This window comes from Narcine bancroftii, chromosome 11, assembly GCF_036971445.1.
Source record: "Narcine bancroftii isolate sNarBan1 chromosome 11, sNarBan1.hap1, whole genome shotgun sequence".
In the NCBI taxonomy this organism is placed as follows: domain Eukaryota; kingdom Metazoa; phylum Chordata; class Chondrichthyes; order Torpediniformes; family Narcinidae; genus Narcine; species Narcine bancroftii.
In genome coordinates, this window is record NC_091479.1 from 63,050,421 (window position 1) to 63,075,137 (window position 24,717).

The 24,717-nt window shown below is 39.8% G+C and overlaps 1 protein-coding gene across 8 annotated transcripts in view; it reads right to left on the minus strand.

Moving 5' to 3' along the window:
* Positions 1–24,717, minus strand: part of ipo8 (importin 8) — a 161,215-nt gene that overhangs the window by 21,983 nt on the left and 114,515 nt on the right. For all 8 annotated transcript variants that reach the window (XR_011346521.1, XR_011346522.1, XR_011346524.1 and 5 more), the window contains 5 exons: positions 22,900–22,966; positions 18,946–19,071; positions 13,958–14,055; positions 11,415–11,510; positions 278–498 (listed from right to left, as the gene is read on the minus strand). Coding sequence is in view for 4 of the 8 variants with exons in the window: in XM_069903133.1 (XP_069759234.1) it covers positions 278–498; positions 11,415–11,510; positions 13,958–14,055; positions 18,946–19,071; positions 22,900–22,966 (608 nt within the window). In the remaining 4 variants the exon portion in view is untranslated. The remainder of the gene's footprint in view (positions 1–277; positions 499–11,414; positions 11,511–13,957; positions 14,056–18,945; positions 19,072–22,899; positions 22,967–24,717) is intronic.

Here is a 24,717-nt window from a genome sequence, read left to right on the forward strand (position 1 = left end):
CAGGGGCCACAGTGGAAGACACAGCTTGGCCAAGAGTGGAGGCAACCCATGATCTCAAGCAGTTGCAGATCTCCCTCAATTTATCAACGACTTCGATGTCCTTTCCACAATAAGATGTTGACAATGGCAGTTACTTAACTGTAAGCTTAATAATGTTTTATGCAAATACACTTTCAAGTTGAGAGAAAATTTACAAAGTTCAAATACTTAAGACTGTTTAAATTGGGATTTGAAGGTCTATTATAGAATACTTTCATGATTCATCTCTTCCACTTACCCAAGAAAACAATCGGTGTCATTCATCCATTGGTTAATAAACTGTGCTGTGATTGGTTCTGCACTATGTGAAAAGCGAATGTTTTCTAAAGTATTCAAAAGAAGCATGGGGCTGTAATAAAGAGCTGCAATGGCCACTTGGAGACACATGGTCCGAAGTTCACTTGTTTTAACTCCACGTGTTAATCGTTCCAGTACTGCTTCAACAAACAAGGGGATACACTAACGAAAGAGAGAAAAAAAAATCTTTTAGCATTTTCAGGATATATACGAGCAATCCAGCTTTCCTCCTGAATTGGCTGTGCAGTACTTTGTGCCTTTTCCAGGCAAGCTTAGAAAACATGCACGAGTGGGCTATTAACTGCACTTGCCATAACGATGTTCTCTGCTCATATTCTTTCCTCTGAGGAATAGTCTTAAAACTTTGATGTAACACCCACAAAAATAGAATGGCCTAATGTGTAGGCTGGCATATAAAGGGCAACCCCAGTAACAGGTTTGTGAAATTGTCTACAGATGTGCAAACCACATTCTTGACAAGAGGGTAAAATTGGCCAATGTGTGTGTGAGAGAGACAGGGAAGGGGCAGGAGGCTGGTAGAGCATACTTTAAAGTATACTATGTGAATTACAGCATTGATAGATCCTGTAATGAATCATACAATTCAATATTATTTTCTTTTCATTGACTGGGCTTCATGAATGAGGCCAGCATTCTTTGCCCATCCCTAGAATGTACTTCAGAAGGAAGACTCTCTCTTCCCAAACTGTTGCAAACTTTCTGTTGGAAGCTCCTGGCCCTGATGGCAAAGGTGTTCCATTGAAAAAGGAATGGTAATAGATTTCCCAGTCAAAAAGGCGTATGAATATGAGGGGGTGCTTTGGATGGTGATTATACATACTTTTGTGGACATGGGAAAACAGTCAGGGTGGCTTGGACATGAAATGATAATTATGCATGTACTCCAGCCATTGTAGAGAGAATAAATGTTCAGAGTGATGGAAGGGATGCCAAGTGGGAAGACCCAGGGAAATTGATAAGTATTTAATCACACTCTTGACTTCTCTCTTGTTGATCTGGCCCGCGATCCAAATCATAATTGTGTTACTGAAGACCTGCACTCTTGAACGAGCCATGCTTCGAACCAAGTACAGACCTACCCACCCGACAGTGTGGAGCGTTGTATAGTGCCCTCAATATTTTTCCTTTATTTGCACCTATGCTCCAGTTTTAAATTGGTAATCAAACAATTCGCTTGTGATTAAAGTGCACATCTGGGATTTTATTAAAGAGTATTTGTATACATTTTGGTTTGACTATGTAGAAATTACAGTATCTTTTATATATAATCCCCTCATTTTTGGGCACCATAATATTGGGGACACATCAATGGTATGTATATTAAAGTAGTCATATTTAATACTTTGCATGCAATGACTGCTTGAAGTCAGTGATTCATAGACATCACCAGGTGCTGAATATCTTTGATGATGCTCTGCCAGGCCTCTACTGCATGAAACATGAAAGACTAATTCTTGACAGATATCTTCTATAAACCCATAAACTCCTATAGCTACCTCGACTACACCTCTTCACACCCTGTCCCCTGTAAGGATTCCATTCTCTCAATTCCTCCATCTCTGTGACATCTACACCAGGTCAGAGATGTCCTCTTTTTTTACATTTTTTTTTATTTTTCACACTATGAACCACATTAACCAAAATACACACAAACATTTCCCTCTTGAATATACACAGTGTCATTTTCTCCCCTTTTCCGCCCCTCCCTTCTTCCCACACCCCTCTGTACCCACTAAACATTCAACATATACAATACAATAAACTCATTAAACAATGTCATCACACAATGAAAATAAACAAGAAAATTGTGTCATCTACTTTTACACACTGGGTCAGTTCATTTCGTCTTCTTCTCATTCTGTCATTTTAGGAGGTGGAGGTCCACAGTAGACCGTCTCTGTTGCGCTCCATGTATGGTTCCCAAATTTGTTCAAATAATATGACTTTATTTTTTAAAATTATATGTTATTTTTTCCAATGGAATACATTTATTAATTTCTATGTACCATTGCTGAACTCTCAGGCTCTCTTCTGATATCCAGGTTGACATTATACATTTTTTTGCTACAGCTATCATAATAAATCTTTTTTGTGCTTCATCCAAATTGAGGCCTATTTCTTTACTTCTTATATTAATTAGAAGAAAGATCTCTGGATTTTTTGGTATGTTGCTGGTGCAACATAGAAGTTCACCAGTACTACACCATCTGCTCAACATTTGAAAGAAGATTCATGTAGAAAGGAAAAAAACAAATTACCAACTAATTATTATTGACGCAAAATCAACTAATCCCTTTCACAATAGATAACCTTTCCTTTAGAGAATGGGAGAGAAAAGGGATCAAAAGAATAGAAAATTGTTTTTTGGGAAATAATTTATTATCTTTTAAACAAATGAAGTACAAATATGGTATAACTCATGGTACAATGTTTGCATACCACCAACTGAAAACCTACTTGAAGGACAAATTGAGAAGCAGGCTGAGGTTACCAGAAGGAAGCAGCTTTGAATATGTGATTACAGACATAATGATAATTAAAAGATTTATAACAAACATGTACATCAAACTGCAAGAGAAAGAGAACGAGGAAATAAGCTGTAAACCCAAACAAAAGTGGGAACAAGATCTAAACATGAAAATAAAAAATGAAACATGGGAAAACCTATGCTCCGGAACTATGAGTGTGAGTTTACGCATGATACAATATAATTGGTTACACAGGCTATATACCACGCCCCAAAAGTTAAATAAATGGGACCCAACAGTAACAGATAGATGTTTTCGCAGTAAGAAGGAAATTGGAACAACATTACATGGAATTTGGGCATGTGAGAAAGTGAAAAAGTTTTGGGAAGATCTAAATCAGGTATTAAATAAAATCAGAAAAAGATGTCCTCCTTCTTCAAGCAATGTGGCTTTCGAGGAGTCACGTGATGGAGTAGTGGCCGGACGGTGAACTCCAGCCCTCTCCAGAAAAGTCGGGAAAAACAAAGGAAAACACAAAGGCACAGAAATAAAAGTTACAGAAAAGTGAGTATAAAGGTGGAAAGAAGATTGCGACAAAAAAAGAAAAATCGAAAGCAACGGTAAGAAGAGAGGAAGAGAAGACAAAGGAGGAAAAAGGTGAAGGCCTTACCTGTCCGAAGAGGCCCGCTGCGGAGAGAGAAACCCGCTCCCTCAGGTCGGTAAATAATGGACTACAAAAATGGCTCGCTGAGCCGAGTAAAAGTGCGCAAACGCGCATGCGCGATTCCTCGCGCATGCGCGATGCGAATGAAAAAAAACACACCGACGGGAGGGGGGACCAGCTGGGGAGTCGATCTCCACAGCCGGCAACGACAGCTGCAGAACACCTGCAGCAAGAAGAGACCACAGAAGACAATAGAAACAAGAAAGAAGAGAAGGAAAGGGCAACAAAGAAACAACAGATGGCCAACCCAGAGGAAGAAGAAGAGGAAGAGGAAGAGTACAGGGAAATAGAAGAAGAAAGGAAAGGCAAGGTAAAGGATATACTTGCTCTTATTAAAGGATACATGGAGTCATTTAAAGAATGGCAAACACAGGAATTTAAGGATTTAAGAAAAAGAATAAACAACACAGAAGAGAAAATGAATAAAATAGAGATGACCTTAACAGAAATGGGAAAGAAAATGGACAAGATGGAAGAGCGGGCAGTAGCAGCAGAAATGGAGGTAGAAGACTTAAAAAAGAAATTGGAGGAATCTAATAAAAAAACTAAAGAGACACAAGAACTACTAGCTCAAAAAATAGATACAATGGAAAATTATAACAGAAGAAATAACATAAAGATAGTGGGCCTTAAGGAAGATGAAGAAGGCAAGAATATGAGGGAGTTTATAAAAGAGTGGATCCCTAAGACCCTAGGATGTCCAGAACTACAGCAAGAAATGGAAATAGAAAGGGCACATAGAGTATTGGCCTCTAAACCACAACCACAACAAAAACCAAGATCTATTGTAGTAAAATTCCTAAGATATACTACAAGAGAAAAGGTACTGGAGAAGACAATGGAAAAAGTAAGAGAGGGCAACAAACCACTGGAGTATAAAGGGCAAAAAATCTTCATTTATCCAGATATAAGTTTTGAACTCCTAAAGAAGAGAAAAGAGTTCAATACAGCAAAGGCGATTTTATGGAAGAAAGGGTATAAATTTATACTAAAGCATCCAGCGGTATTGAAAATATTTATTCCAGGACAACAAAACAGACTATTCTCGGATCCAGAAGAAGCACGAAAATTTGCAGAACAATTACAAAAATAGACTGAGGGAGGAAGACGGGTAATGAGAGTTAAAATGATCAAGATTGATATGTATGCGGGTAAAGAGGTATAAGAGTGAATAGAGACAATGTGCATACGTGAATGTATCTGTACTTAGAGGAAAATATAGATAGTATAGACAAGAATTAATAAGGGAAGGTAATGGAATAGAGAGAATAAGGAGGGAATTAAAAGAGTGACCTTTGTGACATATGAAAAGTGAAATCTTTTCTGGGGGGGGGCGGGGTGGGGGGAAATAGCGGTCACTGCAAAATCAGTTGACGCTTGCGAGTGGATTCGCAAATCCAAATGGAGAGGGGAGATGTGGTTGTCCGACAAGGGATAAAGGACAACTCAGGAGGGGAAGGGGAGATTGGGGATAAATAAGATAGAAATAGGAGAATAAGGAAAATGTTGGATGTTGTAGGAATGTTGTCTTATAAAGAGTTGAAAATAAGAAAACAGAAATGGAAAAGGAGGAAAGGTAATGATGGAAAAACGGAAAGAGAAGATAAACAAAATATAAAAGGGCTACGCTGAACTATATGACTTTAAATATTAATGGAATACATAACCAAATTAAAAGGAAGAAACTACTAAATTTAAATGAATAAATGTATTCCATTAGAAAAAATAACATATAGGTTAAGAAATAATATTGAAATATTCGAACAAGTATAGGAGCCTTACATTAAATACAATAGCGAAAACCTACCGGGGACAAACATTACCTAAGTTGATGGAAGGAGGAGGAAAGAAAAGAATGGACTCAGTAGAATTTCTGGTGTATTTTTGTTGAATGACAACATTGTCTGACTGGCTTAATGCAACCTAGATTGTATACCTAAAATGGATGAGAGGGGGGGGTGGGGGGGTGGCTTGGGAGGAGGGGGGGGGGGGAGAAAAAGTCACTGTGTATGTGTGAAAAAGAAATAGTGTATATCATGGCTAATGTGATTTATGGTGTAAAAAATAAAAGAAAAAAAATATATAAAAATTAAAAAAAAAAGCAATGTGGCTTTCCTTCTATCATCATTAACTGAGTCCTCACCAGCATATCCACCATTAGCTGTACACCTGCCCTGGCCCCATCCATCTCCACATGCAACAAGGATTCCTATTGTCCTCATCTACCACCCCAGCAGTCTCTGCATCCAACATATTCCCCTCTGCCATTTCTGCCACCTATTATGTGATCCCACCACTAGACCCATATTTCCCTCTCCGCTCTCTGCCTTCGACAGGGACCGATCCTTCTCGGACTCCCTTGTCCACTCCCCCCTCCCTACCAATCGTTCCCTTTGTACCTAACCCCTGTGACCGCAGGACATGCTCCACTTGTGGCCACAATCCCTCTCTCACCACCATTCATCTTTCCAAGTGAAGTAACATTTCACTTGTGAATCTGCATGGGTCATCTATTGCATCCGCTGTTCCTGTTGTGGTCTCCTCTACATCAGAGAGGCTGGCCGCAGATTGAGAGTTCACTTTGTTGGGTACCTCGGGTCTGACTGCCACAATAGCGTGGATCTCCCAGTGGCCACCAATTTCAATTCCCTTGCTGACATGACTATGGACTCATGTAATGCCAGACTGAGACCACCTCCAAATTGGAGGAACAACACCTTACCTTCCAACAGGGCACCCTCCAACTGGATGTCATTAATATTGAGTTCTCTGGTTTTCTTTAAATCCCACACCCCCAACTCCCCACTTCTTCCAGCCACCTTTCCCCAGCTCTATTTCTCTCTCTTTTCTCTGTCTCCTTTCACACAGCCAAAATCAATTCTCACCTCTTCTCTTATCATATCTAATTAACACCTTTTGTTGGCCTCCCTCTCCCAGCACTGTCTCTAATATCACCTTTCCTGTTATTTGCTTATTCATTGAAGAAGAGCTCGGGTCTGAAATGTCAGCAATACATTTTTATTTTCTATGGACACTGTAAGACCAGCTGAGCTTCTCCAGCACTTCAGTATGTTTTTACAGGTCTCAACAGCAGCCATTTTCAGCTCCTGCTTGTTTTGGAGGCTTGTCTCAAGTTTTCTTTTCAGCATATGGAAGGTACGCTCAATTGGATTTAGATCGGGTGACTGACTTGGCCATTCAAGAATTTTCCAGTTTTTAGCTTCGACAAACTCCCGTTGCTTTAGCAGTATGTTTGGATCATTGTCTTGCTCTAGGATGAAGTGGCATCCAATGAGTTTGGAGGCACGTGCTCGAAATTGAGCAGATAAGATTCCATCCACCTCGGAATTAGTTTTGTTACTGTCATCAGCATTTACATCATCAATGAAGATAGGTGCGCCAGTACCTGTAGCAGCCAGATGTGCACATCATGTTTCCCAGATGTGGTAGTATGATTTGGATCTTGGGCAGTTCCTTTTGTGCCTCCACACTTTGCTCTTCCCATCACTCTGATACAGGTCTCATTTGTCCACAAGACCTTTTCCCAGAATTCTGCAGGTTCTCAAATACTTCTTGACAAACTATAATTTGACCATCCTGTTTTTGTAGCTAAGTAGTGGTTTGCATCTTGCAGTGTAGTCTCTGTAGTTCTGTTCATGAAGTTTTCTGCAGACAGTAGTCATTGATATATCCACATCTACCTCCTGAAGAGTGTTTCTGTTTTGTTAGACAGGTGTTTGGAGAATTTTTCTTCATTATGATGAGAATTCTTCTGTCAGCAGCAGTGGAGATCTACCTTGGCCTATCAGTCCCTCTGCAATTACTGAGCTCTCCAGTACACTCTTTCTTCTTAAAGAGGTTCCAAACAGTTTATTTTGGTAATCCAAGGGTTTGGGCAATGTTTCTTACTGTTTTATTCTTGTTTTTCAGCCTCATATTGACAGTTTTGACTTTCATTGGCACGACTCTGGTTCTCATGTTGAAAAATGGCAACTACAGATTCCAAAGGTGATTAAAAACTTAGAAGCAAGCCTAGCTCTCTTATACCTGCATCAAGGAAGCAATTAAACATACTTGAGTACTCACAAATACCTATAAAACCAAATGTCACAAATATTATAGTGCCCTGAAATGGGGGAACCATGTATAAAAAAGTGTTGTAATTTCTATACAGTCAAACCAAAATATACACAATAATCTTGTATAAAATCTGGAATGTGCACTTTAATCACATGTGAATTATTTGATTACAAATTTAAAACTGTGGAGCACAGGGGCAAATAAAGGAAAAATATTGAGGGCACTGTATATAACGATCCACACTGTTGGATAGATCTGTACTGGATCAAACATGGCTTATTTGAGTGCAAGCCTTCATTAACACAGTTGGAACGTGCTCTGATCCTCCAGCCTATGCTGTATTCAGTGACCTGACCCAGTTCCTGATATGGGAAATAAATATGATTGGCTAAAGAATACCTTCTGTGATGGTTGGGATTTCAGAAAGAAATTAAAGCGGAACTTCTGAATGAACAGTGACAAATCTTGACAAATCATGTTGAGCTCTGTCATTGTAAAAGGATGCCTGTGGCCTCTCCTCCTCCTGTCTATTGCTTAATAGACCATCATTACTCATGACAACATGTGGCAGGACTACAGAACTACAACCTTAACCTTTGGCAGGCATTTAATTTCTGGATGTATCAATGCTGCCCCTGACAGGCCCCTCAACAGGTGAATGGGGGTAATGTGTACTTGTACTGTCAATAATGGTGTAGGGTCCAGTCATGCCCTTTTTTATCTTCCAAAACAGTCTATCTCATAAGACGTGACCTTTGACCCAAACAACATAAAGAAGGGTGTCCTGGGCACAAGGACAAGAGCTCCACTCAAAAAGCACCATGTAGTGATCAACTCCAGTGTTATCAGGGACACATCCTTTCCCCTTCCCCCCAATTGCAGCAACAAAAATCTACATCTTTACCCTGTTCCTACAACAATCTCTTGACTCAGTATAGAAAGATGGGTAATTCCTTTTTTACAATCAGGTACCAAATGGCTTCTAAGTTTTCTACTAAGTTTGTGATTCAACTTTAGTCTGCCTAAAAGAATGGAAGTAGGTTCAATGTTAACTTTTGAAAGGGAACTGGATAGTCACTTGAACATGAGAAATGTGAGTACTGTGGGAAAGTTACAGGGGATTGGGTTGCAAAGGCACAAAGACTCAAATTGCATCATGAACAATTTTATCAGCCCTTTGACGACTTCAATGGATTTTTTTTCAATGACACATAATGACTGGAAGTGTTTAATTGTTATGAACATGTGAAAATCTGCTGTGTTTGGCGCAATTATAAACTGTAATTGAGATTTCGTTTTGGAAAAGCAAAGTAAATTTCATGTGAAATCTAAGAAAAATCAATTTTAAAAAATCCAAACACATAGCCAGCATGTAATCTTATGGAAACGTGAAGGTCTACAGCAACACAGAGTGTTGAAGGAACTCAACAGGTCAGGCAACAGCCACAGAAACATCCACATTTACATTTTGGGTCGAAAACCTTTCATCAGGAAGGGTTCACTGTAAATCTTTTCCAAACTTTGTGTGTCATCTACAGGATGTAATGAAGCATGGAAATAATGACACATCTATAAAACAAAGGATCTGGGTATTTGGATTACAATTACTGTGATGTATTCAAATGTTGAGCTCCCATTGCAAGGGTTGATGACTGAATGTAATGACTAATCTGACACAATGCAACGCTAAGATGCCTCTACTTCAATTTCTAATATGCCAACTCAGCAATAGGACCACTTTGTATCAGTACCTAGGAAAAGAGAAAAATACTCTTTCCTCTCCAATTTCTCCTGAAAAATGTACGTGTGGATGCCAGGATTAGCTTCAGATGCAATTTATTTTGCTGTCAAATATTCAGTAAACATGACAAGACAGCCATTCGGGGCTGGTGTCTATGAAAATTTAAGTAACTACTGTGATTCCCACACAGAAGGGATGACTGAAGAATAAACATGAAAAAAAGGAGTACCAGAGTGATATTCCAAAGCATGACTGAGTAGATTTTTAAAAAAAATCTGCTACAGGAACTCAGCTCCTGTTGCAAGGGTTGATGACTGAATGTAATGACTAATCTGACACAATGCAAGATGTCTGTCTCTACTTCCATTTCTAATTTGCCAACTCAGAGAAACGTCATTGGGAGAGAAAGGAATTGTTCACATTTCAGGGGAGAAACATTCAGGATTGATTGTGGAAAGGCAAGTTTGCCAGTTTTAGTGGCTAGTTTGGTGCAGAGGGATTTGGGGGCTCAGGTCTCTAGGTCCTTGAATGTGGCAAGCAAGTAGATAAGACAATACAGAAAATGCTTCCCTTCATTCAAAGGGGCATTGGATACAAGAGTAAGTCACGTTCAAGCTACGCAAACCTTTGGTCAGGCTACACTTGGATCATTGTGTGCAATTCTGGTTGCCCTTTTACAGGAAGGAGCTGGAAGCTTTGAAGACATTTGACAGGATGTTGCCTCAATCGAGGGTATGAGCTATGGGGAAAGGTTGGAGAAACTGGACTTATTTTCTCTGGAGTGTCGGAGGCTGAAGGGAGAACTGACAAAGGTTTATACAATTATGAAAGGCATTGATAGGGTAAGACACACAGAATATATTTCTCAGGGTAAAAATTTCACATATTGGAGGATGCATGCTTCAGTGAAGGGGGCGATGGGATGTTTAAAGAAGTGTCAGGCACGTTCTTTTTTTCAGTGAGTGGGAATGGACTGTCAGGAGTAATGATAGAAGCAAATAAAACCATAGCATTTAAGAGGCTTCCAGATTGACATGCACATTTGCAAGGAACAGAAGCCATCATGTGCTGGAAGCAGAATTTTTGTTTAATTTGGGCCTATTGTTTGGCATTGGCAAGTTGGCTGAGGGTCAGTTTCTGTCTACTGTTCTAATTTCTATTACTTAGCAGCATTTCAGGAAATGTGTTAATGCTGAGAAACTGAAATTGGTAAATAATGATAAAAAAGATTGAAGGGTCTACAGAGAAAGCCAGTTTGACTCAGAATACAAAAATAGCTTCCTGAATATTCAGAACACATATCTTTAAAGGACTGGACGACAACAACTCAAATTATATTTGTACAGATTTGTACAATCACAAATTTTCAAAAGATGTCCTGTAACATTTCAAAGGCAGGATAATGAATTTTGAAGAGGTCACATCGCCACAGATGAACCACCATTATCTTGTTAACACACACCATCCAAAACATATCACTGAACTGGGTGCAGTTAACAAGCTAACAATAGTTTCAGACACTGCTGGGTCTGGAACCTACATTTACAAGAGAGAGCAAGTTCAGAGCAGCAGGCAGACCCTAATGTACTACCCTCCATCCAAGCACATAGTGCATGAGTCAGTACATTTATGAATACATTGTACAGAACTGCTGTTCTCAGATATTATTCTGCAAAACTGAATGCCATGAATGCATGAACAGGGGGATTATTTTTGGCACGAAGATACAAATGAACTGCTAGATTTACAGTATCCGAAACAAAAAAAACTGAAATGTTTCATTGGTGGGGGCTAGAGATTCTACGTATTAGTCACAAAATTCTGCTGAACTCACTAATCCAATCCTTCCTAATGAACTGCCTATTCAGCACGTTACACACAAACATGCTGACCTTGTGGTAATCAAACTCATGGTTGAATTAATCATCTCCAGAATTTATGGGAAGTTTGATCGGACCTTCACAATAAGATAATCTGACTGCCCCTGCTTTTGAAAATCAATGTTTTAAACCCTGAAACGTAGCAGGTGGCTTCATTGTGTTACCTGGTCAATGCCTTTTCCCTGGCACTGAAGGATAATTACTTCAAAAAGCTTTGCTGCATGGCATTCTTCATCTTCTCCTGCATCACCTGTCAGGACCTAAGAATGCAATTACAAGTTTGTTGAAAGAAGGACCATTTTCTAATAAATATACAAGGGCCTTTTGAACCTATGAATATATAATGTGTCATGGTGATAACTGAAACACCTGAATAATTAGGTTACTTCTCCAACACTTTTTAAAAATGGCCATTATCTGCTTTTTCAGTGCTACAATTCCAAATCACAAAAATATTATTCAAAGAATCATTTTGTTTTTTTTGTTTCAGGAAATTTTCCAATGACACAGGAAAATGCTCTGCAAAAAGGGGCTTATCCTGAATGGGATCAGATTGATAGACAGTGTTGGAGAGAGGAAATGTACAAAAATTATTTTGTTTCAAAACCTCTATCAACCTTCCCTCCCCAACAATCACATTGAGAAGACATGAACATTTTGTTAAGGCAGTGCTTTTGGTCTGCAGGAAATTGCAGTTTTCAATGCAGCTGAGGCCATCACCAAACCAACCTCCCCTTCATTGACTCCATTAGCACTTCCCACTGACTCAGAAAGCAGCCAACATATTAAAATACCCATCCCACCCCAGTCACACAATCTTCTCCACACTCCCCTCAGGCAGAAGATACACAAATTTGAAAACTCACACCCACCAGATTCAAGGTAAGTTTCTTCCCTGTACTATTGAATAAACCTCTCATTTCTAAAATGATGCGGTTATTGCATTGTTTCAACACAACCTTTTCTCTGTGACAGTATACTCTGCACTTTTGTTTTATTTATGCATTACTTGTACTTAAGTGTAGGTTGACTTGTTTAGATACCACTTAAAACAAGACTTTTCATTGTAACAATAATCAATTCACTATCTTTACACATGAACCCTATGTGTGAGGACTGATGGATATTCCTTCATGAGACAATCACAGGAGAGCCCAGTATCATGCCAACTGATCTTTGCATTCCTCACTGGGCCTGCCACCCTGAGAAAGACCCAACTATGTCTCATGTCTGTTGACCAGTTAGTTTTCAATCAAAGTCATTTTATCACTCCCAATCCCATGTACTTTAATTTTATTCGATTTACTCTGATGTAGGAATTTACCCAAGGCATTTTGAAAATCCAAAAGCACATCTGGATTTTCATTCATAAATTCCACCAGTTACAAGTTCAAAAAGCTCCAACAGGTTTGCCAAACACAAATTTTCTTTCAAAAATCAATATTTACTCCACTGACCAGTCTGTCCTGGGACTTCTCCACTGCAAGACTGAGGTTCAACATAAATTGAAGTAACACCACCCCATCGTCTGCCTGGACAGTCTGCAGCCCCATGGCATTTCAGTCTCTCTTCTCTTCTTCTGTACCTCTTCTGTTCTTTCCCTTCCCTGCCCATTTATGTCCCCTTTCTTACTCACCCACTTTCACTCAATCCCCAACCACATTTTCATCCCTCCTCCTCTTTGGTTCCATCCCTTTCCCATTGGATTCATCTGCCCTCCACCACCCCCTACTCCCTCCTCTTAGTGTCTCATAATGCCACCATTCTCAGCTTTTGTTCAGCAGATTCCTGAACTGGTAGCCTTTGTCTTCTAATCATTCCCCTACTCTGTATCTCATCTTCTTCCACCTTTGTTTTTCTTGTCTCTCTCTTATCTGGTATCTGCTAATCCACTACCTCTACCATCATGTCTCACCTCTACCTCCATATGAAGCATCTTGACCCACTCTTTCCACTCTGTCCTCCTTACACTGCCTTCTCTTTTACTTTCCTCAGATTTCAGCTTGAAATGGTGACCATTTTTTTTCTCCAATTGATGCCGGTTGACCTGCTAAGTTCGTCAAGCAGATTGTGTTCAGCTTTCGATTCTAACATCTGAAGTCTCCTGTGTGTCTCCAATTTACTTTGTCTCATCCCATTGATAGCTTCTAAGTGTCCTGACACTCAAGCATTTTTCCAGCCACTGATGTTAGGCTAACTAGCTTGCCTTCTCAGTTTTCTTTCTCCTGTCTTTCACTTTCAATAGAAGAGTTACATTTGTCACCTTCTACTCTGCAGAAATCATTCCATGTTCTGTAGAATTTTTAAAGTTTTCCATTTCCATGACTACTTCTTCAGTACTCTGGGAATTTCTTAGCTTTCAGTTTTCTTCATTGTCCAGTACTATTTTATTTTAACTTATAGAAATCTCCTTTAATACTTACTTTCATGATGCTCTTGATTTTATAGAATTTCTGGTATTATGTTCATGGCAATATTGTGCCAAAATTATCTGTTCAGGCGGCACTATTGAAAGAGGAAAGCAGTTCTCCAGACCCCTTAACCAATATCACGACCAACTTAAAGGTCATTTGTCTTACTGCTGTTCATGTCCACTTACCTCTTGTCTGCTTGCATATTACAAAAACAAATTGACTTCAAAATAAAGGACTTTGCAATATCTTTGTAAAGAGAAAAAGAGCTCAAGAGCTCTTCTAATTCTACTTACCTTTTTACACAAGTTATAAATGATCTCTATATTTTTAGGATTAGACAGAAATGCATCTGTGTCTACAGTCACATAATTATGCAAAAGGGGCATCATATCTGAAAGACAAAATGATCAGAATTTCTTGGTGAGGACTTTGCATAATAGCAACATTTGTTCTCATTTTGTTTTCTCTATGCACTCTGTATTATCGTCCGTCCAATTCTCATAAACACATACAATTCTTCACCAGTTGCACATTTTCAAGCACATGGTTGCAGGGTGTAATTGAGCAGCACAGGCTTGTGGCCCAGAAGGGCCTGTTACCATGCTATATGTCCAAATTTAAAATTATACATTGCTCCACCACAGAGCAGTACTCTTCTGGTCCTTTCCATAGGAAATCCCAAATTACTGACTGACAACAGAATTATCTTTCAACACTTCAAATCCCACAATTCGATAAACACCAGTGAGAAACATGTTTTTCAAAAGTAGTCGGACTAACTTCAATAACTGCCTGGATATAATGATAGAATGGAAAGTTTGCTGTTCATTGACATCTTGTGACCTTATTTCAATCATTTTTTTCAATAACTGTAAATCCCAAATTTTATTTATGTGACAAAACAAATATTTATCAAAATCTGATACAAATCAAAGAAACACTAGAGCAAATTCTGAAAATACCCATGTTTTGGCATAGAGTCAACTTCCCAAGTAAATTTTAATGGCTGTTTAAAAAAGTTGACCACAATTTTCCGAGGTCAGATTTTGATTGAAGTCTGACAGACGTGTCCATAATTATTGATGAGGTTTGTCAAGTGATTCAGCAGAATGCGCCAAACCTCTTTTCTGTTGATAATAATCAGAAGGTATCTTATTGAAACCTAACATTTTGATGGGACTTACTTGGTGAACGCAATTGCAGATTTTGACTTTCAACTTTCTTTAGTTTCTAAATACAAGTAGGGGACTTATCACATTTATCAGATGCTGAACATGACTAAAACACAGATTTCCTCATTATTATTCATTTGTTCTGAGAAAGATTTATGTTCACAAACTGGCTACTGCTTTTGGAGAGCACAAAAATAACAATTCTGAAGAGTTCTTCACTGGTGCTAAACTATTTTGGGATGCACTGAAAGACATTGAATAACGCCATATTATTGCATGTATTTTCAATGTCCTTTAAGTGTCCCAAACTTTAATATAGCTTTATCTTCCAGTAGATTAGAACTGAAAATGAAAGACAAGAACTACCTTACAAATATTAATTCAGGTAAATCACAATTAAAATTGAAACTTGCGAATGGGATATTTTCTATTTTAGTTTTCTGTCTAATGGGATTTTTTTTCCCCCTTCAGTTACAATGAACTTTCACTGCTCATTCAATGTTAGTTCCATGTTTTAGGCGATCAACGTGCTCACATTGATTATTTCAGGTGAACAAACTGTATGCATTGTAGACTGGATGTAGTGTCAATCTGAATTAGAGGTCTGACTAATGACCCAAAGTAAAGTTCAAATCTCAGCACAAGGCAGGAAAATTTAGTCAGTTAATCAAATAATAAGGAATAAAAGATTAGCTCAAGATTTCTATATTGTCATGTAATAGTATAGAATATGTAATATTACATGAAAATGCCTTCTGCTTGTTCCAAGGTAGAGTCCCCATTAGTGTTAGATTCAGATTTATTGTCAGAGTACATACATGACATCACATACAACCCTGATTCTTTTTCAATGCCAGTGCAAAAAAACTGTACACAATATATGCCTGTAAGCAAATAAAGAAATGTAAACAAATGACTGTGCAATTCAGAGGAAAAAAAACAAACAATAAAGTGCAAAAGTAAGGGTCTTTAAATTGGTCCCTGATTGAATTTATTGTCAAGGAGTCTGATGGTGGAGGGGTTGAAGCTGATCCTGAACCTGGTGGTGCGAGACTTTTGGCACCTACACCTCTTGACAGAGATTGTGCTGGGTGCTATGAATCCTTGACGATTGCTGCTTCTTTCCGACGGCATTGTTTCCTGAACGTGTTCTCGGTGGAGAGGAGGGTTTCCCTGTGATGTCCTGGGCTGTGTTCACTACCTTTTTCAGGGCTTTATTCTCAGAGGTATTAGTGTCCCCATGCAGCAGGTCAGCACACTTTCCACCACAAATCTGTAGAAATTTTCCAGTATTTCTGATGTCATACCAAATCTCCGCAAACTCCTGAAGATGCTGACTTGCTTTCTTCACAATGCCATTAGTGTGCTGAGTCCAGGAAAGATCCTCCGAGATAGTGGCACCCCTTACTGTATGAGATAAAGTCCGTTTGGAGTCAAAATATCTGTGGATTCTCCTCCAGTGCTCTTGCAGCCATACCAACTCCTATTCAATCCATCAGCAACCCGAGCTTCAGGACCAAACCTCTAACACAATCATGGCCTACAGCATCAGAGACCCTTCGGGAGGCCTTCTTGCCCTCAACACTCTCTTGAATCTCGGCTTCCCATGAGCCAATCTCCAGCAGCCCATGCAGGTATCCTGACGACAAGTCACTCACAGCCTGTGTGGATCCTTCAGCAGCAGAGCCCTTCTATGGTCTGCCACTGGGGTCACTGTCCTATGGGGTCGTTTCCTCGACTTCTCCTTCTTAATGGGGGGGGTTTTCCCTGTTTCTGATGTCCTGCACAGGTCTGCTGCTCCCCGGAGTCTGCAACCCGTTGTGGCCACTGCCGAGCACAGGTGTGACCATTTTCGGCATAGATCTATGGTGGCAAGTTTTTTGTTTAAAAACACCATTGGCTTTAGGACCGGGCAGTAGAACCCTTTGAAGTAGCACTGTGTCTCCACTCTCAGGTCCACACCAGTGGCAGCAATGTCGTTACAGCAGTTCCGACACTGCCAACTGTTTTTAAGCATTGTTGACCATAAAACTTCTACGATATGATTGTGATTAAGTACCCAGCTGATTCATTATTGTGTTGAATGGAGGGAAATCTGATTTCCTTAATTAATTTGCTCTGTGTGCGTGACTATATCAGGACTATATATAAAGGAAAGTGCCTCTCACTGTCAGATGAAGCTGAATTTGCCACTGGTAGGATTCACCTGTATTGGATGTTTTAAATCAGGGTGGGCAACTTTTGGTCTGCAGGCTGGAATTCAAATTTATCTGGCCCGTAACTCAATGTGTTCATCCAATCAGCCTCAGCTGCTCCAACATACAGTGTTCGCGGCACTAAACTGTCAGCCTTTGTCATCATTTGGCCCCAGGGATTGTGCGCATGGATTAAAGATCCCTCAGCTAAGGAAATATTTACTGGCTATATAAATGCCACCCTTCCTTCGGGGTCTCTAAATATCTCCACATCATTATAATCAGGAATCGATCATCAACTGCATCACTTTCTGGCCCTGGAAAAATAACACTCTGTGGCTCTCAGGAACATGGGCTTGAGACAAGCTATGTATCAGTGGCCAATGTCCCACTCTTGGTCCCAAGCCAGTCACCCACCAGTAAATGTGGAGCCGGTTGACCAACAGGGCGAACTTTTCGGAGAGACCCCAAAGCACCCCCTCCTATCCCCTGAGCCACCACCACCCATCCCCCTCTTCCCGCTCCCAAGCTACCCCTCTCTCCCCGTGCCGCACCCCCCCCCCCAGGGGGTCAACCAGTTTACCTATCTCGGCTGCACCATTTCATCGGATGCAAGGATCGACAACGAGATAGACAACAGATTCGCCAAGGCAAATAGCGCCTTTGGAAGACTACACAAGAGTCTGGAAAAACAACCAACTGAAAAACCTCACAAAGATTAGCGTATACAGAGCCGTTGTCATACCCACACTCCTGTTTGGCTCCGAATCAAGGGTCCTCTACCGCCATCACCTACGGCTCCTAGAACGCTCCCACCAGCGTTGTCTCCGCTCCATCCTCAACATTCATTGGAGCGACTTCATCACCAACATCGAAGTACTCGAGATGGCAGAGGCCGACAGCATCGAATCCACGCTGCTGAAGATCCAACTGCGCTGGGTAGGTCACGTCTCCAGAATGCCTTCCCAAGATAGTGTTATATGGCGAGCTCTCCACTGGCCACCAAGACAGAGGTGCACCAAAGAAGAGGTACAAGGACTGCCTAAAGAAATCTCTTGGTGCCTGCCACATTGACCACCGCCAGTGGTCTCAAACCGTGCATCTTGGCACCTCACAGTTCGGCGGGCAGCAACCTCCTTTGAAGAAGACCGCAGAGCCCACCTCACTGACAAAAGACAAAGGAGGAAAAACCCAACACCCAACCCCAACCAACCAATTTTCCCTTGCAACCGCTGCAATCGTGTCTGCCTGTCCCGCATTGGACTTGTCAGCCACAAACGAGCCTGCAGCTGACGTGGACATTACCCCTCCATAAATCTTCGTCCGCCAAGCCAAGCCAAAGGAAAAGGAAGACTTATAGCACAACTCCTTGGGATGATGTCTTGCTATTGGTATCAACAACTTTGTCACCCAATATTGAAACACTTTCAAACAAAATCAAGTTTCCCTCTGATTGAGCTGCTGTTTACTGTGGTCATTTTGTTTTTCACCTTTTTGAATTTTATGGTTTTTTTTGTGGTGCCATTTTTATGACTAACTCATGTTTTAGCGCATTTCCAGACTTAAAGATGCCTCCCTGACCTGAAATGCATCATCGTAATGTTTTTGGAAGGAAGACGGTTGATCTCGTTGCTTGAACCTTTTCTCTGGATTGTTTTTTGATAAATTATCATTAATTATGTTCAGACATTGTACGTTATGTACTTCAAGCAGAGACAATCGAAAACTTAAGTGTTTCAGTATTTATTTCATTTATGGTAGTATCAGTGTGGCCCAGCATTCAACCACTGACACTTCACCTGGCCCATCCCTGTTTTAAATTAAAGACAAATTATATACTTATAGTCATGCTTTTTTAAAAAAAAATTAAAATATGCTACCTTTGCTAAAAGACAAATAAATAACTGGGAATACCTGTGAAGTATTCAAAGCAGTCTTGCTGAAGAACTTCATAAAGAACCCCAAGAAGTTGCCACATATTAGGAGAGATAACTTGGCATGTTAAACTGTATGCTAGAGACAGAACTTCTTCATAGAATTCTACAGTTGGAAAAAAAGCAGACAATATGGTTAAAGATATATTAGCAGTTGAGATAAAAAGTACATTCACAAGCAGCTCGCCATCACTTAATAATGTCACAGATGCAAAAACCCGAGTAGAATGGTTGCAGATAAGGTGAAACAGTAAGTGCCAATGCAGATATGGTCACCTGCTAAGTAATATAATTACATGTACAAAATTCCATGAAATTTTAGTAAAATACAAAGGAAATGCGACATTGTTGGAGCCCTCATCTTTCACGAGGTATTAAACAACACCACCATTAGTCACAGAAAGGATCTCAGTTCTTTTTTCAAGACAAGCAGGGAAATTTACTTGTATTTCTGGCCATCCCAGACTAAATTAAAACACAATGGTCTAAAATGTAAAATGTTTCCAAAACAGCATTGAAACAGTTGATTAAACACAATGATTTTTCACCACTTTTCCAAGGCACTTCCATTTGTACAAACTGCAAACCTAAACAAAATCCTACAATGGAATTTAATGGAGTGAGGGGGAGATCTTCATTTAATGGTTAATAATTTGACACATAGAAAACCATCCTTTGGATCATAGTAAGACTGGACTAGCTCCATTGACTCCACAAGTAACATGATTGAGACTTGCCACTGAGATAATTTGTTTAAAAAAACATTAATTCTTGGGATGTGGGCATTGTTGGTTAGGCCTGAAATTATTACCACCCCAAATTACCCCTTAACCCAGGAGCTTGGTAGTCCACTTCAGGGAGTTGTAACATCAATCATGTTGGTGGGCCTCGATTCATATGTAGAATAGATCAGAGATGACAGCAGAAGGACAAACAGTGTACTTGATATAGCAAAGAAAAATATGTAAACAATGTTTCAAGCTTGAGCCCTACATCAAGGTATGAGCAAAATGAGTTTACGATCTTCCCATGTCTGTGTGGGTTTCCTCCCACCATTCAAAACGTACCGGGGTGGAGGGTAAATGGTATATATTAGATGGCATGGACTCATGGGCTGAAATGGCCTGCTACCATACTGTACTTATACAAAAAAACTATTGTAATTTTATAATTTGCCTCAAAATTAAAGACCTCTCATGCTCTTTATCAAGTGAAAAAGGTGGTCCTTAAGCTAACCGATTCGGCACTGAACTTGAAGCACCCACATTTACACGAATCCTTCCCTAATCTATTTCATTCTCCCCTTCCCTTTCCCTCCCCCTCCCCCCCCCCCTCAATTCACATCAACTCCCCTGAATTCTCCCACTTAACGACATACTGCTGGGCAAATTAACTAAACAACCCACATGTTTTGGGGATGTAGGAATAAATAGAGAACCCATATGATAGCCATTGTGCCATTCTTCCCACAGACACATCATGTCGTCGTCCATGGTGGCTCTGGCTCATTTATGTGCCTCTTCCACATGGTCTTCCTTCTGTTCTTTCTCCTTGCTAGATATGGTCAGATAAAGGCTTAGCTTGGTTTTTAGCAAAGTTATGCAGGTAACAGTCCATGAAAACAAAGTGGGAGACCTTGGAAGTCATCCCTAGAGTGGTATACACAGTGAAATCTCATTGGCAGATTAACCAATTGCAGTCTCAATCACAAAATCCTTGTCTGGCTGTGGGTTTCATTTCAGCAATGCCAAACTGCAGTGGATGTAGAAAACATTCATGGCATATGCCAGCCAAGAAGGAGAAGGTCCTTAGCCCTCCTAACATCCATCCAACAGGACAGTATGGTTTCTGAAAGATGTTAAGTCCACGTGAATGCCGAGAAACAAGTCATACAGGCTTCCAAGAAAACCTTGCACTGTCCATTAACAAATTTCTCTTATTACGATTAACTATCGTCTCAATGTTCAGGAATGGAGTCCTTGCTCTTGATTAAAATCTGTGGAACCTTTAGTGCAGTGTGATCATGGATTATATCTTGGATGTGGACAACCATTGATCATTCTTCCTCATCTTTCATGTCGGGCAATGGCATACTTGGCGGCAACTGTCTGGCTTAATTATATGGGTAGGTATGTGGGTCATGACAGAACAAGCGGAGCAGTTCAGCAAGCCTCGAGTTCACGAAACAGATCTCCATGCTGACTCTCTTGACAAACCATAAACAACATTCCTGAGACTTGATATCGGAGTGACAAAATAATCTGTGGCAGTGGAGCCCTTCCACATTTCCTCATTCAAGGTCCCCTGCAATGTCTGCAGTCTCTTTGATGCCTACTTCAGTCCAACCCTTCAGGCAAAACTAGAAGAAGATCAGGCCTTCACTGTGGGTAATTTCTTAGTATTGAAATAGCAATGAAGCTCAGATTAAGTCTGGGTGCTACTTAGAAGTGCCTCGAGAATGACCCTTTAAAATTATATAACAAACTATTTTACGCAGGCCTCAATAACACCCAAGCTTCCGAAAAACACCAAAGAATTTAAAATGGCATGACACAACAGCATCAGACTGGATATCAAATAATGACAAGATGCAATACAGGAAAGAAACCAAGTCTGATGGCATAATGCCAATATAACAACCTTCCTGACAATAAGGTGAAAAAGAAATAATCAATGACTTCAGGAGAGGGGGTCCACATTCATAGCGCTGAAGTGAAAAAAGATAGCTTCAAATATTTCCAATAACCTGACCTGGGAAAACACCTTAAAACACAATAAAGAAAGTTAAACAACACGTTTATTTCCCAAGACTGAGGAAATTTGGCATATCCCCCTTGCACCTCAACAACTATTGCTGGTGCACCATTACAGGCCTACTTTCTTGATGCATCACAGTGTGGTACAGGAGCTGCTCTGCTCAAGATTCGAAGAGGCTACTTAAGGTAGTGAATGCTGCTGAAAACATAATGCAAACTTCCCTCCCCTCCACGAACTCCATCTCCCACTGCCTCAATAAGATAGCCAACATACTGAAGGACCTATGACATCCCAAAAACACTCTCTTTGTCCTCCTCCCTTCGGTGAGAAATCTAAAAGTGAGAAAGTGCACAACAGGCTCCAGAACAGTGATTCTCAACCTTTTTTCTTTCCACTCACATACCACTTTCAGTAATCCCTATGCCATCGGTGCATGATAAACAGTCATGGGCTGACATTATTAGGCACGCATTGGTTGGTGCTGGAAATGCATCACCTGCATAAGCGCAATTCATGCTGGAACCGCCCACTTGAAATACACTGCACTTCACTGACACCACCTCCCAAGTCCATGAACTCTATCACTAAGATGGACAAGGACACCAAGTGAATAGAAGCACCACAGTTCTCCTCCAAGTCATTCTGAGCAGAAAATATATCAATACTCCTGAAACTCTCAACCCCAAAGAATAATGGGAATATCATTCCCACAGGGTAGAGGAAAGTGAACACCTACCATTGTTTTGAAGTTTACTTATGGATGCGCAATAAATGTGGGACACAACAATAATATCTGAGTGATAGGAAACAAAGTGAAAATAGCTATTCTCATATTTCTCTAAGGAAAATGCAGCATTCAGTGTGTGGTGCTCAAAAAAGTACTGGGATGCAATCTGATCTCCAGACAATTATCTAATCATTTGTCTCATTGCTATTTGTGTGGCCATGCTGTGTGCAAATTGTCTACTGTTCTTCCTACCTTACAATAATGACAAAATTACATCGAGTCAATTTATTGGCTATAAATCACTTTGGGATATCTTGTCTATGAATGCACTATGCGTGCAAATTATTCTATTCACGTTCATAGGTTGAGAATTCTAACTACGTACTACTTTACCAGGTCCTTATTTTAATTTCATTGATAAAAGATCAAAGAACAGAATTTATACCATACCTATTACGTGTTTCTGAAGTACTAGACCAATGACCTGCAAGCAGATTCCCTCGAGCTGCTGTGTAATCTAGAGGATGGGGAGGAAATTGAGGGAAAGAAGCTTAGTGTTACTATGGGGTGAATTGGCACCCATGTGGGTGAGCAAATTACAGTGCTACTTAATAAATATAGCTGCCAGAATACTAAAATTCAAAATGAAGTCAAAACTCTTCAAAATCAGAATGAAATCTCTCAAAAGAAAGCAGTTTGCTTTAAGTATGAATCCTTGGATTCTTTGAAATAGAGAACATAAACCTCCACTATCAATGAAGGATGTGCCACTTAAATTGAAACACCAAAATACTGCAGCAATTAGTTAATAAAATTTCCTGAAGAATGTCTTAATTAAAAATCATGCAACAGTAGAAATTTATCTCCAAATTTATTTGCATTAGAAATTTATCTTCCAAGCAAGAAAAATGGAAATAAAAGAAGAAATTTAAAGAAAACCATTTTAAATGGATACATTCTTCGGTTCATTGTCCAAGATTAATTATGGATTGCGCAAGAGCAATCAACAAAAAACTTTTCTTTGGAATTCAGAATTTTTTTTTGCAAAACCATTTGATTGTATCACTAACAGTCAGAAATAGGCAGTTAGAATCTCAATTACATCCTGGCCTTTCTGTAATGTGGAGTTGAAGGATGGGGAACAGGAAACTGGGCAGGGAAAAATATGAGAAAGTGGATTAAATTCTTTCCATTATGTGGCATAAAGCATTGGCAAATATATCAAAGGAATTGACAACAGAAAGATATCTTCCGGGGAAAATAAGAGAACCCTACAGGGAATCCACTGTGTTTTTAACTTGTGGGCAAGTTGGCAAAACTTTTTTTTAATTTGGCTACTATGAACCAACTGTGAAAAGGGAACCATCTATCTATGATCATCAGACAGAGAGATGGCCATTATTTTCAAAGATCAATGAGACCGCTGAACTTGTACTTTAAATTTATTTCCATTTGCAGTTGTACGTCCACTTCGGATGTCATTTTCAAGTGCTATTGCTAATACATTTTGCATTTTGATGAAAAGTACATGAACTCCTGATTTTCTTTTCACAGATGCTGCCTTACTACTGAGCATTACCAGAATTTCCTCTTTTTATTTCAGATTTAAGCCACATGCAGCTTTTGCTTTTCCACCACTTTATTTCTCTTCATTCCTCATTTGCTAGCACTCCACTATTCACTTATCACTTTTTATCTTCCTCTCACCTATTTTATAACATGCCTCTCTTTTAACAGCTTCAGGGCTCAATCTCTCATCCCCACTCATGAAAAAATGTGAGCCCATATTTTTCACTACACTCTAACAAGATTATCTCCCATATTTTTACTAAAAATAATTTACAGTGTAGCAATACTATGCTTCATTCCCTTCTCTTGAAGCATGCATGTAATTTTCATGATAAGTATACAGATGCCTTACTTTTATCCAGGATTCCGAAAAATGGCACCTCCAAAAAGAGGTGAAAAAAGGTGGCAGTGTGATTCAGCTGGGTGGAGTGTGGTGCCAAACATGACCTGACACTACCCTCACTCAACTCCCGTATATTGCATTGCTAATTAGTGGTATCATTACTTTACAAGTACCCTATCTGTCAAACATAGCCCTCGCTCACCTCACGTTAGAATATTCCGTGTCGTTCCGCTACTTTATGTGCCTCTGAATCACCATATACTGGCACCCATCCAGCATCACGATGCTTTCAGTTGGCACGGCGGTGGCTCAATGGCCGTCATCACTACCTATAAAGTCCCATGCAGGTGAAACTG